Here is an 18805-nt window from a genome sequence, read left to right as displayed (position 1 = left end):
CCCATCTGTATTACGAGGAGGTTAACAGCACTCGTGGAGTTGTGCGAGAACGTGGCAAGGGTTGCAGAAAGCTCTTAGTAAGAGGCTAATAAGTCATAGCAGCTCCCTTGCTTGAGGTTATGATCTTTATCCTGTGCCACTGGCTGGTGCAGTGGCACCAAGTGATCACCCTTGGGGAGGGGTGATCAGCTCTCCGTGGCCTGCCCAGTCTTCCGCCAGGGGCCCTTTCTTGATGGTTGGTGTGTTTCCTGCTAAGGCCTTCGTGTGGGATGACACTAGACCCTCGCCTGCCCCACCTTGCCTACAGGACCCCTGCCTCTTGAGCTTTGGGTGGGCAGGTACTTGTCCTCACTCCACCGACATACAGTGACTTCCATGAGGGCCACCAGCTAGCCCACTGTGCTCCAGACCAGGTGGACACGCCCTGCACTGAGTGCGCCCGGGGTGGGTACAGAGCTGCAGAGAGTGGAAGCCCTGGGGCCCTGCAGTCAGTCCTCAGGTCTGATCTGCAGCAGCCTGCTCAGTAAGGGAATAGCCCCTTTGCAAGAAGGAGGCACTTTTGGGGGGGCTCAAGCCGATGAGCGAGGCAAGGGGGCCATAAGGGCAGCCCCCACTGAGCCGCCACTTCCCACCTCCAAGCATGAGGCTGGAGGTTCCCTAGGTCGCTGGTGCCTGGGCTCCTGCCCCTCCCCTCCCCATGTCACTGGGTCACCTTCCCCACTGGGTCACCTTCGCCTCCCCAGGCTGCCTGCTTTGATTGCATCCTGGTCAAACCCCATTGTTTCTTTGCTTTAGTCTTAGTTACTGTTTGCCGGGCCATTTTCTCCCTCTCTTCAAGAAAAAGAAAAATGGCTGGGAACAGGGTGGGGACTGTGGTAGAGGTGGTGTTGGATGCCTGCTCTGGCAGGATGGATGGTCACAAGTTGCCGCGCTAAAATTAATCCCTTCTCTAAAGGGGATTAGAGGCAGGGGGGCTTTTCATTAATCTAAATTTATTATTTAAATCCCTCTAAGTTCCAAGGAGGATTTGAAGCAAATTCTAGTGAAAGACCCAAATAGTCTGGGAGCGTCAAAAGATCCAGAACTATGTAATGTATGGGGAAGGTAGGCATACATAACTTTAAGCTCCCTAACAGCCAGGGCAAAAAGCGTAACACAGTGGGTTTAGGATTGCAGTACCTATTTTTGGTATTCCTAACTCCCGTGTATTTTTTTCCCTCTGTGCTTTGTTTTATTTTTACTGGTTGAGACTCTCTTTATTAAAGAATATTTTACATATATTGAAATGGACAGTGTTAGATGAGTTTTAACTAATGCAGACCCCATGTAACCATCAATCAAATCAAGATAATTAACATCTCCATCATCTCAGAAAGTTTGAAAGTGGCCCCCTTGCAGTCACCTGTCTCCAACCCCCTGTAAGGTGGGCAGCATTCTGATTCCCTTCATCATGGCTTAGTTTAGCCTGTTCTTGAGGTTTCTTTTTTCTTTCTTTTTTTTAAAAGATTTATTTATTTATCTTAGAACGCACTAGTGTGAGCATGTTGGGGGAGGGGCAGAGGGAGAGAGAGAATCCCAAGCGGACCCTCTGCTGAGCACAGAGCCCAATGGAGCCGGGCCTCGCGACCCTGAAATCATGACCTGAACTGAAAACCAAGAGTCGGACGCTCTGCCGACGGAGCCACCCAGGCGCCCCTGTGCTTGAGCTTTCTGTAAGCGGAGGCATGTAGTGATGTGCTCTTCGAGGTCTGGCTTCTTTCATTCAGCCTAACAGTTCTGAGATTTTCGTCCATGCACTGTGTATCAAGAGTTCTTTCTTCACTGTTATGTTGAGTCGTGTTCCATTTATGAACATGAAATTATGTACTTAGCCCTTTTCTTGCTGATGGATATCTGTCTCTGGTTTTTGTACGCTGTGTATTTTCAGGTACTGGAACACTGGCATTGTTGCTGGTGTAATGCTGCATTTCAGTATTTTATAAAACCCGATATCCAAGCACGTGTGCCTTGAAGCACCCCAGAGAGTAGTCTGTGCTTCCAGATCCCGGGTCCCCCAGATTTATAGCTTGTTCAGGAAGTGGGGTGACCATACACCTTTCTGTTCAGCCCTCCCCGGGGATCTGGGATTTGTGTTCCCTCTTTCTCTCTCTCTCTCTCTTTTTTTTTTTTTTTAAAGATTTTATTTCTTTGTTTGACAGAGAGAGAGACAGCCAGCGAGAGAGGGAACACAAGCAGGGGGAGTGGGAGAGGAAGAAGAAGGCTCCTAGCGGAGCAGGGAGCCCGATGCGGGGCTCGATCCCAGGACACTGGGATCATGACCTGAGCCAAAGACAGACACGTAATGACTGAGCCCCCCAGGCGCCCCGTGTTCCTCTTTCTCGGTTGCCCAAGAGGTGAAATGTCTTAGGTTTTGGAGTAACCTGTGTGTATCCAGTCCATTCCAGAGGTCCTGGCAGGGAGATGCCTCCAGGAGAGCAGGAGGTAGGAGAGGGTGTGCCTTACCTAAGAGCTGCCCCCATCCCTCCACCCTCGCAGGTCTGGACAGATTCCTGGGCTCACTCCTCTTTGTCCCAAGACACCCCACTGGGCAGACACTTGGGGGGGGCTGCTCTGCTTTAACTCTGGGGAGTCCCAGCCTGGTGGACATCCCCCCACTCAAGGAATGGGGGTGGGGTTGCTGGAGAACCACTCCCTGCATCCAGGGCACTGCACACGTCCTGCTCTACTCTTCGCAGGGAGGGGTGGCGAGCCTGTGCTATTTTTACTAATCTTTACTGTTATTTGTTTCTACATAATGAGCCTGGTAGAAGATTCACACATCTGCTTAAATGCCACCTTTTCAGAGAGGACTCCCGCCCCTCCAGCATCTTGTATAAAATAGCCCTTGCCGTCACCTGCAGTCTCTGCATTCTGCTCCAGAGCTCTTGTCCCCATAGACGTTCCTGTGTTTGTGTTTGTGCCCCTCACCCCCCAGGACACGGACCCATTTTCCTGGCAGCTATATCCTAGTAGTGATAGGTACTGAAGAAATGACCGTCACACTGTAATGTGGGTAGTGAGAGACCCCGCACGACCGGCGCCCTCAGCCTTGGCTGGTAGATACAGGGGCAGCAGGGCTTCACAGAAAGATTTTGCCCAAGGGTGTCACAGGACACCTCTTGTGCATCAGGGGCTCAGGGAAGCTCAGGGCACCTGAGCAGGGGCTTGGAGAGTTGGGAGGGCTTAGTGGGGTGCCAGGGTGGGTGGGGCTGGTGTGTGATCAGCAGGTGCATGGGTGTCCTGCTGACACCAGGGTGCCTTTGTCCACTGCAGTCTTGTGGCCTGGTGATGGGCAGGACTGCTGGTGTCGTTACACTGAGCAGACACGCCAGCCAGGGCTCTGATGGCTGAGGGTCCCATGCCAGCTGGAGTCATTAACAGTCTGTGGCCCTGTCCTTGTAGGTTCCAGCTGGGTGAGGACTGGGGTCTGGGTGTCCTGGGGCCCATGCAGCCTTTCTCTGTGGGCTGGAGCAGGGCAGGTGGGATGCCCCAGCAGGCCTTCCCAATGGGTGACTGCCTGCCCGAGCTCTGCTTTCTCTGTATTGTCGTGCCTTCCTGTGCTCTCACCCTGTTGCCCCCAGAGCCCCAGGGTCCACTCCTGTGACTCCACTGCCCCTTCATGCCTCCCCCTGCCCTCCTACCCCAGCCAAGTGGCCAGGCCACATCGTTCTGCCCCTCCTGGGTCTCTGTGGGTGTGGGCACCTGTGTTCCTGCGGAAGTAGGCTTGGGGGGGTGGCAGATGGCATTTGAAGTCACCCCCCTCCAACTGCCCTGATATGCTGGGGCTGGTTGCTATAGGGAGAGCCGAGAGCAGATGGCTAGCTGGGGTGGCTTCTTGACCGCACCCTTGTCCCTGCCGGCCCAGGCTGTCAGCCAGGGCTGGGCAGCCACCAGCAGCTAACCGTTTTCTCTGGGCACAGGGACTTGTTTTCATTCCCCACCCCCAGCCAGGATCTTGCTCCTCTCTTCCCCTGCCCCCATTTCTTCTGCAGCCTCTTCTGCATTCCACCCCCAGGTAGTGTTGGGGGCGGTGGTGAGGATGCAGGGAGTTCTGGCACCAGCAGAGACGGCAAGGGCAAATAGGCCCTAACCTTTTCCTTACACACGTGGGGGGCCTGGTTGTTGGTCCCAGCCTCCACTCACCTGCCAACACCCAGGGGGATCCCGTCGGGAGAGGTGGTCTCAGAAGGAGATGGGGAAGAAGGGGTGCAAAGGAGAAAGGGACTTGGGCCACCGGGAGTCTGTGCCCTGGGGTGTGGCAGAGAGCCTCTGGGAAGTGCTCCAGGGCCCAGTGACTGTTCACCAGCTCCAGCCTGGGGCCTGCTGTGAGCCAGCCTGGGGCCTGCAGTGAGCAGAGCTCCTCTCTGAAGCAGGCATCTCCCCGCAGGTGCCTCTCCTGCTCTTTAATTTTCAAATTAGAAAATCAAGGAAAAAAGAATTAGAAGAGTATTCAGATCCTTCCAATTCCCAGTCCTTGAAAGAGCCAGAGCAGGCCGGTAGGGGAGGGAGCTGTGAGAAGGTGGGGGCATGGCAATTGCTGGGGCCCAGGCCTGGATCTGGGAGGCTAGTCAGCCATCTGCCCTCACTGGCAGTGTCCCTGCACATGGCAGTTCCACCCGCACCCTCACCACGGGACCCAGGTCCCCAGGCACTAGCCTGGGAGGAGGTGGAAGAGGATGGCAGGTTGAGATTTGGCTCTAGGCTGGTGAGCCCCCCAGCTTCCCACATTCAGACTCATCACGGACAGATGAACTGCCCCATTGGTCACTGGTCCCTCCATCCTCAGAGAGCAGAGGAAAATGGGAAAGCTCTTTATGTCCGACAGCTGCAACATCACCCCAAGAGTACATGTTCTGCACTGTTTGGGGTCACTTGGGGTGCTTGTCTGTGGGGACACGCCTGGGTCATTTGGTGGGCAGGCTACAGTTATAGCTCAGTTCCTGGTGGTGTGACCTGGGCGCAGCATGTCCCCTCTCGGGGCCCCTGGGGAGTGGTGGTTCTGACATCCGGGGTGCGGGGGTGTCCAGCCTGTGTGTGGCAGTGGTTCTAGATGCAGCTGGACTCACATCTTTACTGGGCCACCCGCAGGCTGGCTTTAGCTCACAGGCTGGTTTTGAGCTTGCCAACGTGAGTGGCCAGCCCAGGGGGAAGGCGTCAACACCCCGCGGCCCTCCAGATACATCATTTCTTCCTGTCCCCAGGGCTGGCAGCACTCACCTCCGGCCTCAGGAAATCCTTCCCTGCTGCCGCTCCCAGAGCTGGCCATCAGCTGACCCATGCAGCCACCTTCTCATGCTGCTGGGAAAGGGCCTGCCTGCAGTCACACTGTGCAAGCCATTGTAGCCTGCTCTTGTCACTTCCCATTGTCACAAGTGTTTTCTTGCATGATTTCGGCCTTTGAAAGTAGCCACCTTAAGAGCTGCACAGTATTCCATGGAGAGGCCATTGTTGTCTAACCAGTCCCCTACAGTTGGGCCTTTCAGTTAGGCTCCCCCTTTGTTTGCTGTTCACGTGCTACAGCAGACATTGTTGGGCCTAAAGCAAGAATAGTTCTTTGTGCGGTGGGTCTGACCTGAAGAAGACGACCCAGAAAGCCCAGAGAGTGGGAGCTGGGTCCCGAGATCTTCTCCCCACTCACCCCAGTGGACACTTTAATGGACAGGTGGGAACCGTTGTCCCCATGTGCTGGTCCCACCATGCTGCCTACAGAGACAGCTACTCTGGGCCCCAGGGGAGGGGTTGGTGACATCCCCCCTCCAGCCTCCAGGCAGGAGATCCCAGGCTGCCTGCAGCCATAACACCTTCTCTCCCTTCTCCAAGCTCATCCTCATGGCCCCCCACTGCCCTGCACTCCATGTTGGAGAGGTGGTACTGGGCCCCAGTTCTGAACGCAGTTGTGTTTGGGGGAGTGCTTGCGTCTCAGCTGCTTGTCCTTTGGGGTCTCTGAGCCCTAGTGCCCCTGCCCCTTCGTTCCCATCCTGTCCTATCCCCCCATCCTGTCCTGTCCCGGAGCCCCACCTGTCTAGCAGCTCCGTGGTGCCTTCCCTGGCCACCAGCTCTGAGCCTTTTGTGGTGGGACCCTGTAGGGTGGGGCAAGGGGCCGTAAACGGGGTCTCAACCTCTTCATCAGGAAAGTGGGGCTAATCATGAAGCCTGTTTTGCAGGATTGCTGTGGGCCTGAAGTGAGCACATAGTTATAGAGCCCTTGATCCAGGGCCAGCGTGGAGGCTGTCCTGGGGGCTGTGATCACTGTCAGATCTTCTTGGCTCTGAGGGTCTGCTTCCCCATACACCCCAGCCAGAGACTGCCCAGTGGGTGCCCCTCCCCCAGCCATCTACCTGCAGGCCTGGGAGGGTGCAGTCCTCTCCCCTTCCATTTACCACTCTTCCATCACAGTGGGGCACAGATCCTAGAGCCTTGATTACAAAGCGGAAATGCCATTCTGGGAGGCACAGGCTTGGGGAGTGGGAGGGAGTTTAAGTGGAAAAGGAGCAAATTTTTGAAATGCCTCCGCCTGAGCGGGGTTCCCCTCCCCCGCCTGCCCGCCCACACCAGCAACCCCGCCTCCAGGGCTGCTTTAATCCAGAGCCAGAGTCGGGAAGGTCTCCTGTTCCCTTGGTCCCAGCCAGCCGCCTTCTCTCTCCCAAGGCCAGCTTGGATGGAGTAGGGCCAGCCCGTTGAGGGCCAGGCCTTTTGTGTCCCCGCCCACCCCTGCAGAGACCTGCCTGGAAGGTTCTGCCTGGCTGTGAGGCCTAGTCTCCCCTCCTCTCCCCACAGGAGTGGAGACCCTGGAAAACCTAAGGACTCCCTGCATCCAGCACAGACAAATTCTCACGCATGGCCCAGCTGGTTCGGATCTGCTTCTTTGGAACCTTTGGTGCTAGCTGGGCTGAGGACAGGGTCAGGGTTTAGAAGGGGCTGAGCCCACAGCTCTGTGCCTGACTTTGGGGCAGAGACATTGAGAACAGCGGGAGGGGATGCCCTAGGTAGTGTTTCCCTGACATCCGGCTCTTCTTGTGGGTAAGTGGGCCGTTCCAGGGTGATAAGGGGGCCAGTCTTGGGGAGGGCATAGGGTGGCAGCTAGTTGCCCCATTCCTTCTTGAGGACTCTGGGTCACAAATCCCACTGCTCCTTACTTCCCCCTCCCCCCCAGGCCATGAGTTCTGTCTAGTGGGTCCCTGTGAAGTTTTGAGGAAATGCAGATGTCTAGGTCCCTGCACACCCAGTTTTTCTGAAGAGAGGACAACTAGGAATCTGATTTTTTTTTTAAGATTTTATTTTTAAGTAATCTCTACACACAATGTGGGCATCAAACTCAACCCCGAGATCGAGTTCCATGCTCTACCAACTGAGCCAGCCAGGTGCCCCAAGGAATGTCATTTTTAACAAGCTGTCCCGGGACCCCTAGCCCAACCCCTTCATTTTACAGATGGGAGAGGGCTGAGGTGGCCTACCTGCCCAGGGGCTGAGTCCACTGAGCCCTGGGTGTCAGGTATGTGTTCAGGTGTAGGGGCAGCTGTGGGTCCACCCTGGGCTTGTATGTATTTTATAGGCCATGCCTGAGGGTTCCCTGCAGGGCAAAGACAGGTTGGACCCACTGCATCCCTGGCATTGTGAGCTGCCTGACAGGTCGGTGAGCTCGGCGGGTGGTCCAGGAAACCGGCTCAGGAGCCTGGAGATAAGGCCCTGTACCGTCTGGGTCTGGAGCTGATTCTAGACATCGCTGCGGACCATTGTGCAACCCTGGACTCTGGCACACTCTGGCTGTGTGGGGGGACGGTGGCTGACCTGCAGCCAGGGGACAGGGGCTCCCTAGAACCAAGGCACTCTCCATTCAGTTTCCCTGTGGTGGTTCTTACTTCCCTCTCATTCCTGCCAACCTCCCACCCCCCATGTTGTTGGGCATGGTGTTAGGCCTGGACAGGACTGACTGAGGGATTGGGGTGGGTGCAGAGCTTCTAGGGCAGAACTGAGATCATGGGGGGAAGCTTCACTATCGCTCCATTCAATTCAGTGGAGAAGGTGGAGATGGTGGAGATGGTGGAGATGGTGAGCCGCTTGACCCTGGGTAGGCTGGAGCCTCAGGCATGTCTGGTAGAACAGGATGAGCCCTGTGGCTCTGTGCCTCTTGGATTATGGGACTTGTTGGAGTTCCCAGCCTTCCTGCCTTGAGTCTTCATTTCATGGGGCTTTCAGGGTAGTCCTGACCAGAGTGGGTGAGGTGGTCCTTATTCCTTTTCTGCCAGCTGCGGTATGTCCCTTCCGTGTTATTTCTAGATTCATATCTGAGTCGGAGGGCCCCATGGACACGTGCGGAATCCCCAGGGTTTGGTGGGTGGTGAAGGCAGAAGTAGACTTGAGGCTAGCTAGCGTTATGGGGGCTGCAGCGGCGCATGTTGGGGGGGGTAATCCCGGCAGTCTTCCCAGAAGAGGGGGGGTTTGCTTAGTCCTTGAGGAGGGACGCGTTCTCGCCCTTGAAGGAGGGCGGGGGACGTGCATTTGGAGAAAAAGTGATATCCCCCGTGTTAGTCTCGAAGGCTGGTAGCAGGCGGGCGCCTTGAGCCGGGTGCCCTGTGAGGGGGGGTTAGGGGCGGTCTCGCTGGGCGGTGCGCGCCCTCGCCCCCAGGGCCGGCCGGCGGCTCATTTGCATGGGGAGCCACAGTGGCCAATGGGCGCGCGCGGCCGGGCATGCTGGGAGCCGGGCTGGGCCGGCCGGGCCGCGGCGACGGCTGCGGCGGCGGGCGGAGCGAGATGGGACCTTCTCTGGGCGGTGGTGGCGGCAGCAAGCGTAGTGGCTGAAGCGGTCGGAGCCAGACCGGGACCCGGGCGGCTGCGGCCTTCTCGGGGCCCCGAGAGCGCGCGGGGCGGGCAGCTTGGTGTGCGCCCCTGCGGGGAGGCGGGGCCCCAAACCGGCCCGACACGATGAACTACCTGGTGAGTCCGGACGACGCGGCCCGGGTCCGGGAGCGCGGGGCGGGGTCCGTGCTTCTGCGAGCGCCGACCGGCGTCCGCGTACCGGCTTCGAGGTGACCGCCTAGCCCGCGCCCGGGGCGGTCCCTAGCGAGAAAGAGTTAAATGAGTGGCATTTCCTGCCGGACCTACGGGTCCTGGGAACCTCTGGCCGCTGGCGCCTCCGTGGGGCCGCGACCAGGCAGGGGTCCGAGGTTCTGGAACCCCTCTCCCGCCATGGCGGGGGCGCCCGGAGACGAGGACTACAGAGGATCCCAGAGACTGTGTGCCCACGGGGCGGTTAGAAGGGCGGGACTGAGGGGCCGCTGGCCGGCAGGAAAGTTCCTGGATCCGGGAAAGTTGCTGGCCGGAGTCCCGCTCTCCCCCTGCCGGCCGCTGCCTGCTGGGTGACCTTGGGCCTGTGAAACCCATCTCCGAGCCTCAGTTTCCTCAACTACAGGGACAGGTCCGAGATTCCTTGGACCGTGAACTTCCAGGAGGCGTGGATTTCCAAGCCGGGGGGTGGTGGTCCATCCTTGGTCCATCTGTGTGTTTTGGAGTGAGGAGCTGCCCCTCCCCGCCCCCAGGCTAGGAGTTGAGCAAACAAGTGCGAGGAGGTGAGGAGGTGTCGGTGCTGCTGGGTCTGTTAATGATTCACCCCCGGCCTGTCTGCGCGGGATTCCAGGCCTGGGGGCAGGCACTTTTCCGCCTTTACCTACCCTGGTTGCAAATACTGAGGTTGAAGCCGGGTCCTGGCGGCTGGAGTCTAGGGCTGCACCGTGGAGGTGGGGGAAGAGCTGGTCGCCACACTCCGGCGTCCCCCAGAGCGCCCAGCCCCTCACTGCTGCACAAGGCACAGGTCAGAGCAGTATTGAAGGAGTCAGAGAAGTTGAGACTTGCTGAGGACTGGGGTGCTTGGGGTCCATGGGCCAGTTATTGCCTGGGAAGATTTTGGGGTCTTGGATCCCACACTGGGGGTAGCAGCTCACTTGTCAGTCTTGAGGACATGGAGCTGCTTTTTTCCTACCCTACCATGAGGGTCTAGGCTGGGAGGCACTCTCCTGGTTTGCCGTGATTCTTCTGCATATTCAGCCAGGCTGGGACATGTTCCTCATCCTTCTGAGAGACATGTCTTCCTGTCCCCATTTCTTTTCTGGGGTGGAGAGCTGATGATGTGGGGTCCTGGGGTGGCAGGGCTGATGGGCCTAGAAGAGCGGGTGTGGGCTGGGTGTGGGAGGAGCTGCTGGCATGCCCTTCTGGCAGCAGCACCCACTACCCGCTTGCCCTGGGCAAGGAAGGAGCCCTGTGGGAACTGGGTGGAGGCAGGGCAGCCCCAGGTTCTGCCAGGACAGTCATCCTTGGTTCCAGGAGGAGAGCTGGAGCCTTTGGCTGTTATAGTTCGTGCTGAGCCAGGGTGTGAGGGCTGTGGGCTGCTAGGACCATCTCCTCAGGCCTGGACAGGGTATTGAGGTAAGGTCAGCACCACTAGGGCATCCTGAGCGGGAAAGGCCCCTGAGACAGCTGCTCTCCCTGTTGTCCTACAGATGGGGAGACTGAGGCACAGAGAGGGAAGGTACTTGTTCTCAGGGGATTGGATTCAGAGCTTAGTCTCCCAGTACAGACCCATGCTCTGCCTCACGTGTCTTCTGTCACCCCCACCCCTGGGTTGGGAGTGCTCTAGGCCTTGGGGTATTGCCGTGCTCTACTGACTGCCAACTTGGTGGGGTCCTTCTGGGTTCAGGGCTGCGCTTTTGTGGTCCCCTCCTGGCGTCCATTGTTCTAGGAGTTCCCATCACCCTTTTCTCGTGGACCTGGAAAACTCCCTCCCCCACCTCTCAGGAGCCCACAGCCAGTTGGGCAGCCAGAACCAGAGGCCCGGTGCGCGCCCTGGCAGGCTTTCCAGAGGGGTGAGCGACAGTGTTGGAGTCGCACTTGGAGAGCAAGGTGTAGGGCTGGGGTGATAGGGATCATTCTCCAGCAAAGACACTGGGCAAGCTTCTCTTTCTCTGGGCCCTCAGGGCCCCCAAATAAGGGGCTGAAGTGTGGTCTCCCTTCAAGGAAGGGGGTGGGGCTGGGTCCTCTGACTCCCTGACTCTACTGTCTTGCTGCCCTGATTCCTTCTACTTCTAAGTAAGGAGGGAGGTACTGGCCTGGAGTGCCAGGGCCCTGTCTCAGACCCTCATCTCTACTGTGCATCCCAGAAATCGAGGATTTGGTATTATTATTTGAGTGAGAACCCCAGTTTTGTACCATTGTGCCCTCCTCTATTCCTGCTGAAGTGGTTGGTGCAGCTTTAAGGGTTGCTGCAAGTTACCATTTAGGATTGGAGAGTGGCAGAGCTGCAGGGGGCTTTAGATGTCAAGGTAGAGAAACTGGGGTCTTAGAAGGAATGTGGTTTCTCCTGTCTCCGCTAGGGCCATTCCTTCTGCCTCTTCCCCTCCATGATGACATACCTGGGGCTGGGGTTTTCCCTGAAGTAAAGGTCTGCCTCATGCTGAGCCCTCTCCGAGAGACTAAATCCCAGTAGTGAACCAGCCAGCCACTCAAGAATCCTGAGTCTTCCCCCCAAGGCCCCAGGAGCAGAGAAGGAGAGTAATGGGTAGTCAAGTGCGCAGGTCTGGGTTCTGCCAGTCTGGCTCACTTCCCTGGGCTGGGTGGCAGTGGTGGGGGTTCTAAAGGGGTTGGGGACTGTTCTCAAGCTGCTAGCAGTTGGAATGGGCTGCAGGGTACGGGGCTATGCCGCCCTGCCATCTTGGTGCTCCGACTCCAGCTTGCTTGTTGTCACCCTCTTTGCTGCAGATGCTGTGTCCTCCGGCAGAAGGGGCCTGCCCATGCCGCCTTTCCTTCTCTGCTCAGCCTCCCAGGGACAGTGTCTGGGATGCCCTGGCAAGGGTGGGGGCAGGGTCCTGCTTCCAGCCCAGAGCTGGCCCGGGACACGGAAGCATCTGCTGTTGCCGCTGTAGCCAAGGCTCGGCCACGACACGTGTTTGTGTGAGGGAACTGCTGGCGGTGGCCAGCACACGTGGGCTTTTAGTCCTTGAGAGGCTGAGTGTCAGAGGGCTGAGGACCTGCACATCCCAGCTCTGTCCTGTGAGCCACAGGTACTCCTGAGGTGGCTAGGGCAGGAGCCATGTTCGCCTTGGGAAGGCTCTGAAGTAGAGGCCTGCCCATGGTTTTGCTCCTTGACAGCCGAGCACTGAGGATTCGAGCCCAGACCTGGCTACTCAGTTGCTCCTGGGTGTATTAGGGGAGTGATGATAAGGCTGGCTGGGACGGAGTTCACCAGGGACAAGGGTGTGGGGACGTCTGGGAAGGGAAGAGACTGTCCTCAGAGTGGGAGGGGATGGTCAGGACCCTGACCAGTGGGCCCCTGGCTGCTGCCTTTCCAGGGGGTTTCCCAGGGCACCAGACAGTAGGGATTGTGGCCGCAGACTGCCATTCAGACACACGTGCATTGGGCCTGTATCCATTAGCCACTGGGGGCTCCTTGGGACAAGCAAACAGAATACCCCAGAAATAATCTTGGCCCAAGTGTGAGATGGTTCTGGGTATGAAGGGAACTAGTGTTTCCTGAGTGACTACTGTGTGTGAAGCTTTATGCTTGGGGCTGGGTGTGTGTGTGTGTGTGTGTGTGTGTTTTGTGTGTGTGTGTGTGTGTGTGTGTGTGTATTGGGGCTGAGGGACAGGAGGAGAGGAAAAGTCCTGTCAGATTTCCACTCCTGGCTTCCAGAAACGTAAGCATCACCATGGGAGCCATCTAGCTCTGTGTTATCATAGGGCACAGGTGTGCGTCTGCTGCTGCCCTATTGTGTCCCTAGCGAGTTGAGTAACTGCTCTGCATCTCAGTTTCCCTCTCTGTTAGGGGGAAGTAATCGGAACATCTCATAAGGCTAGAAGGGATGACTGAAGTACGCAGATGAGCCTGCTCCTGACAGAGCCTGTCATCATTGCTGTTACTGTGAACCTGTCACTCATGTCTCCTCGCCAGTCCCAGTCGTCAGGTCCTGCCTTCCCACAGAGTCAGGGTTTAGGGGTACCGAGAGCATATCCAGCGCTTCCCAGAGCAGCTGGCGAAGCCAAGGAAGAGACCCGCAAAGCTGTCAGATGGCTGGGGCGGTCCTCCAGACCTGTGCCCACCTGTGGCCAAGGCCCAGAGACTCCATTTCTGAGAGCCCACCCAGCCCGGGTGGGTCTGGTGCCCACAGGGCCTGAGGACACAATGAGGGCCATTCTAAGAGCCAGGCAGGGCCTGTGGGGCAGCCCTGTTGGCTCCCGTGTGCAACACCCAGGGTGTTGTTCTGAGCAGGCCTGGCTGCAGGCTGCTGCCTCGGGAGTGTTGGCATCTGGCTGGGGGTTCTCTTCTCCCCCTCCTTCTTGGGTGAGTGAGCCCCAGATGGCCTTCCTGGCTGCTTCCAGGGAGGCTAGGATACTGTCTTCTGCAAGGGGACTTCTGCTGAAGCCGCCCATTGAGGGCCAGGCTCCATGCTTGGGTGTCTGAGGGGTCCATGCTGGACACAGCCCCCACCCCCCATCCTGGGCACCTGCATGAGAGGGCATGAAGAAGGCAGTAACAAGACGTTTTGGTCAACATTTTGAGTTGGGGGCAACGGGGAGTACGTGCCCAAGGAGGGGCTTTGGAATGTTCCTGGAGGAGTGATCATGTTCTGGAGAAGTAGGGCACAGTGGAAGGTTTCCTGAGGCAGGAATGAGGTTGGCCAGAGCCTTGGGGTAAGTCAGGCAGCGCTCTCTGTGGTCCCTTGGACACAGAGGGCTGGCAGCGTCTGCCCAGACCATGATGGCACACTGACGGTGCGCTCTTCTAGAGGTCACAGCTGTGCCCCCTTACGAGGTGGGGGGAAGCACCTAATTGGCTCAGGCTCTGGGGGGCTGGCCCTTCTTGCATGTTGGGGCAAGACACTAGGTCCTGGGGAATGTGTCCAGAGCAGAAACGCACAGGTGCTCTATGGAGGCTTTGCCCTGGCTGGGCTTACCTGCCATGGGGTGCCACCATTTGATGACATTTACTGAGCTCTCGTGCACTGTCCCAGAGCCTCCTCCAGTGTGACTGGCTCCGGCCTGCCTGCCGCTCCAGGGCCACAACCTTGTCTCCCTCCAGCCTCTTCCTCCGCGGCGGCCTCGGCTCATGCCCATCCTCTGCCTGTGTGCTCTTCCCTAGCTGGTGTCGTGGTGCCTGGTTTCCATTCTTCAGGAGTCATCTGAAATGTCACCTCCTTGGTTGGGGAGGTCATCTCTGACCACCCTGTGTACAGTGGTCCTGTCCCACATTATTTTAGATGCCACGGTTTTCCCCCCTGCCCTAACAGATTGTTTGCTCTTTGCTCCCCTGGAACTTAAGCCCCATGCAGACATGGGTCTGGACAAGCTAGGCCTGCACTGTCTTGCAGAGCCTGACCCAGCACCTGGCAGAGAGCAGGAGCCGGGCAAATCTTTTGTGGAACAAAAGAACAATCCTATGAAGCCAGGACTGTTGCCTTAGCACGGGGGATCTGGATATTCAAAGAGGCTCGGGGATTTGCCCTGAGTCCTCCAGCAGTGGCGGGAGACCCAGATCTGGTTTTAGCTGCTGCTGAGCGACTCAGAAGGAAGGAGGAGCAAGGAGGAATGCATCTCAGGAATAGCTGGGGAGTCTTGGAGGCCCAAAGCTGGGATGCTCGGCCAGCTGGAGCACTTGGGCACTGCTGGATTCGGGCACTGGGCAGTGGAGAGGCTGCCTCCGGGGCTCTGGGTGGGGGTACCAGCTGATGAACACGGGGGAGCTCCTGGTGCCAGGCACTCTGTGCCACGTGCCCAGCCCGAGAGGTGCTTCCCAGCCTTGCTCCAGCTGGCCCAGACTATACAGTTGCAGCCGTTGTTGGCCTTGACTGCTCAGTGAGCACACGCCAAGGGGGTGGGGGCTGGCCACCCTGGGTGCAGGAGGCCCCAGTAGCTCTCCTGGGCCCGGGCAGACCCTCCCCTGCCTTCCCTCTTCCCCAGCCGACCTTGCCCTCTGCAGAGCCTCCCAGCTTTTTTGAGCACCCGGCACTGGCTGGCAGGGCCTGGCCCAGGCCCCTCTGCCAGCCTTCCCTGGGCTGTCCTCCTGAGAGGTGAGGGGCCTCTGAGGGGCAGTCCCCTCCGTCTGCACCCCGCCCCCTCTGACTGGGCTGGAGGGGAATTTTCCTGTGACTCACTCTGCTGGCACTTCCTGTGGTCACCAGGGCAGGGGCTGGGGGGGACCCAGTGGGGTGGCTCTGTGTTCTGGGGTCACAGGGGGAGGCTGGGCCGGGTGTCCCGCCCCCTGACGGGATGTGATTCCCTGAGGCAGGCTGCAGACCATATTTGGAAAACTTGCTTTTCTTGCACGCAGCCTGGGGATGGGGCCCATGGGCCCCCATGGGCTGCAGGACAGCTCCTGCCCCTGCCTGCTCCTCCTGGGGCTGTGACCTCTGGACCTGCTTCAGCCTCCTCTGTCCCATCCTGCCTTGAAGCCTAGGAGGTAGTCCACTGTTCTTTTTCAGGATGTGTATTTTTTCAAGCCCCAGGCCAAGAAATGCTCATTAAATACAAACTGAGAAATTCTGAAAAACAGGAAGAGAAAGCATCCCCCATTGTCCCAAACATTCACACTTGTTCTTACCCTTTCTCCATGTTTTTTTTTAAGTTCAAGTTATGTTTGATGCAGGATGAATGCTCCGGTGGTATATAAGCATCGTAGTTGTGATGTAGGCAGGGTTGTGGCAACCAGCAGTTCCAAGGGCTCGCGGTGGTATGGGGTGAACCTGCCTTCTGTGCTCTCTGGGAGCTGCCCACCTGGGCTGGCTTCCCTCTGCCCACCTGGCCCCTGTTGCTTCCCAACTTCCCAACTTCTCAGTGTCTGACTCTTTCTGGGTCTGGAGGCTCTGATTGGCTCTGGAGAAATGGACCCCCTCATTCCTCTGCTCCCTGGGGACCACAGCAGGTGCCTCCTTCGCCCCTGCCCTCTCTTGGGGACCCTCTGTGTTTCTGTGGGTCCAGCCTGATCCTGGCAGCTGCTCGAGGGAAGCAGCAGGCGGAGACTGAGGACTGAGAACACAGGGGCCAGCGAGGTTCTGGGCCTGCTGGCTTGGTGTCTGCCAGTGCTTGGGTCCTCCTGCCTCTACCCCATTCTCCCTCAAGGCCCTCCCCAGGTCGCACACAGGGTGCTTAGCAGCATGGCCTCTCCATGCCAGGGCCACGTGGAGCTCATGTCCCTCTCCGGGAGGGTTTGCTGAGTAATAGAGCCCCTTAGTGCCTGCTTCTTGGGTGGCTGGGAGAATTACCAGGACAATGACGGGGTAAAACGTGGGGCTGTCCACTGTCCATGTGAGACCCCTTTCTTGTTTTGCTTTATTTTCCTCGTTGATTCCTGCTGCCTCCCTTTTCCAGAAGCACCCCTGCTTTGTCATGTGTATAGAGTCTGTCTTTCGGTGTCTGGAAAATACATAGAGTTGTTTCGTGACATTTATAATGTTTACATGAAGGGTTCTGGGTAGGAGACGTCCTCCCTGTTATTCTAACTGAGGAGGTGTGGCCGGCCTTCCTCACCAGATACCTGGACACCTGCTGGGGCACAGAGCAGGGCTGCACAGCGTCCTCACACGCTGGCTAGAACCCTGAGCAGCCTTCGAAGTGCTCTTGGCCAGTCCTTCTCCCCTCCAGACTGTTCTCCCCTCACACTGTTCACGTTGTGTTGGTTTTCTGTTAGTGTCTCGTCTTTGCCCTGCTGATTTGTAGAACGCTCCAGATTGTAGATTCATCCCTGTCACTTGGTGACTCGTTACCCTGTCCTCTTTGTGTTACCCCCTCTCCAGTAGAAGCCCTTCCACTTTGGTGCGGTTGAGTTTATCTATTTGTCCTTGTGTTAACCTTATGTTTTGTGCTTTTGCAGTCTTTGTTTTTAGAGTTGTATTTCATAAATTTTTCCCACTTTGAGATCACGAAGATATTCTCCCCAGTTTTTTCTTTTGTTGGAGCTAGAGTTTATCTTTCACACTTGGGTCTTCAGTTGTCTTTTGTATATAACTTGAGGTGAGCGTGCGAATTGATTTTTCTTCCTACGGTGAGTGAGTTTCCTCACACCACCGGGGAAGCCGCGCTGGCCTTCCCCACTGCCCTGGGGGGCTGCCGTGATGTCGCCCGTGGGGCTCCTGCCGCCGGGTCGTCCGCCAGCCCTGTCCCGGAACACTGGTCCTGGGCGCTCTCGCCAGTCCACAGTCCTAGATCATCCTCGAAGCCCAAAAAGAGCATGCCCCTTTGCACTTCATTTTCAGAACTGACCTGCTTACTCGTGGACCTCTATTTCTGCATTTATTCTGGAAGGATTCTTTTTCTTTGGTCAAATTCCTTTAAATGAACAAACAAACTGCTGGCATTTTTGTTAATAATTGTAATTTATTAAGTAAGCTTGGGCAGATTGGCCTTTTATATAGTGCTTTGTCATCCTGCCACGAACTTGGTGTGTTCTCTCTTTTATTCGGGTTCTTCCCTGAGCCTTTTGGCAGAACGTACACATTTTTTGCTCTGAGATCTCCTGCTGTCTTTGCTCGATTAATTCCTGGGTAACCAGTAGCTTCTTTTTGTTGCGTGGGCTTCTCTGTGTTTCTTTCTCATCAGTTGCTGGTTCTGGTTTGTTGGAGTTGTTCCGTAGATGATCACGCGGTCTGCAGATGGTGGCCACTTTGTCCCTGTAGGCCCCCTTACGCGCGCGTTTTTTCCTCTCGGTTGGCAGGGCCACAGGGCCGTTGAGTCGGAGCAGGGAGTGTGTGCATCCTGTGTCCTTCCAGAACGGGCTGGACATCCTCGTCATTATTGCTGTCCTCCCCAGCGTTGGTCTGGGTCGTAGTGTGACTTTGGCGTGGTTTCCAAGAGGATGTTGAGTGCCATCCCTGGAGTGTAGGTGGTGGCTGCGGTCGGGAGGATTTTGAGGAACTGTCCAGGCTTATTTGAAAAATGCCAGGATCAGCTGGGCCTCTCTGCCGGAAGGAGTAGGGGCAGAGGCTCCAGGATGTCCTCAGACCTTTCCTTTCTCAGGGCCAGGGTGCAGCTGGGCAGCCCGCCAAGCCCCTGACACCCATCCTCATGCCCACCTGTGTCCTCTCTCCCCAGAACGTGCTGGCCAAAGCCCTCTATGACAACGTGGCCGAGTCTCCGGATGAGCTCTCCTTCCGCAAGGGCGACATCATGACTGTGCTGGAGCGGGACACACAGGGCCTGGATGGCTGGTGGCTCTGCTCGCTGCATGGGCGCCAAGGCATTGTGCCCGGGAACCGCCTTAAGATCCTGGTGGGCATGCACGACAAGAAGCCAGCAGGACCTGGACCCGGCCCACCCGCCACCTCGGCCCAGCCCCAGACTGGCCTGCACGCCCCGGCTGCCCAGTACACGCCCATGCTTCCTGCCACATACCAGCCCCAGCCCGATAGTGTCTACCTAGTGCCCACCCCCAGCAAGACTCAGCAAGGCCTCTACCAAGCCCCTGGGCCCAGCCCACAGTTCCAGTCTCCCCCAGCGAAGCAGACATCTACATTCTCGAAGCAGATGCCCCATCACCCTTTTTCCAGCCCAGCCCCAGACCTTTACCAGGTGCCCCCAGGGCCTGGCAGCCCCGCCCAGGACATTTACCAGGTGCCACCTGCTGCTGGAATAGGGCATGATATCTACCAGGTGCCCCCATCTATGGACGCACGCAGCTGGGAGGGGACGAAGACACCGGCAAAGGTAAGGCTGGCCTGGCATGACCGGGCAATCCATCCCCTGGGAGTTTTGCCCAGGCACTGGTTTCTGGGCCCAGCCAGGTACCCTG

The 18805-nt window shown here is 57.5% G+C and overlaps 1 protein-coding gene across 2 annotated transcripts in view; it reads left to right on the top strand.

Annotated features, from left to right (window-relative positions):
- BCAR1 (BCAR1 scaffold protein, Cas family member) overlaps positions 1-18805 on the top strand; it is a 36379-nt gene that overhangs the window by 4694 nt on the left and 12880 nt on the right. Inside the window, exons 1-2 of one of the 2 annotated variants that reach the window (XM_011235400.3) lie at positions 8740-8973; positions 18109-18720. In XM_011235400.3, the coding sequence (XP_011233702.2) occupies positions 8962-8973; positions 18109-18720 (624 nt within the window). In that variant the 5' untranslated portion in view covers positions 8740-8961. Of the gene's footprint in view, positions 1-8739; positions 8974-18108; positions 18721-18805 lie in introns of those variants that run through there. The other variant, XM_034672682.1, reaches the window with a different exon arrangement.

This window comes from Ailuropoda melanoleuca, chromosome 12 (genome assembly GCF_002007445.2).
Source record: "Ailuropoda melanoleuca isolate Jingjing chromosome 12, ASM200744v2, whole genome shotgun sequence".
NCBI lineage: Eukaryota > Metazoa > Chordata > Mammalia > Carnivora > Ursidae > Ailuropoda > Ailuropoda melanoleuca.
Note: the sequence above shows the minus strand (reverse complement) of the source record. Positions and strands in the feature narration are given on the sequence as shown.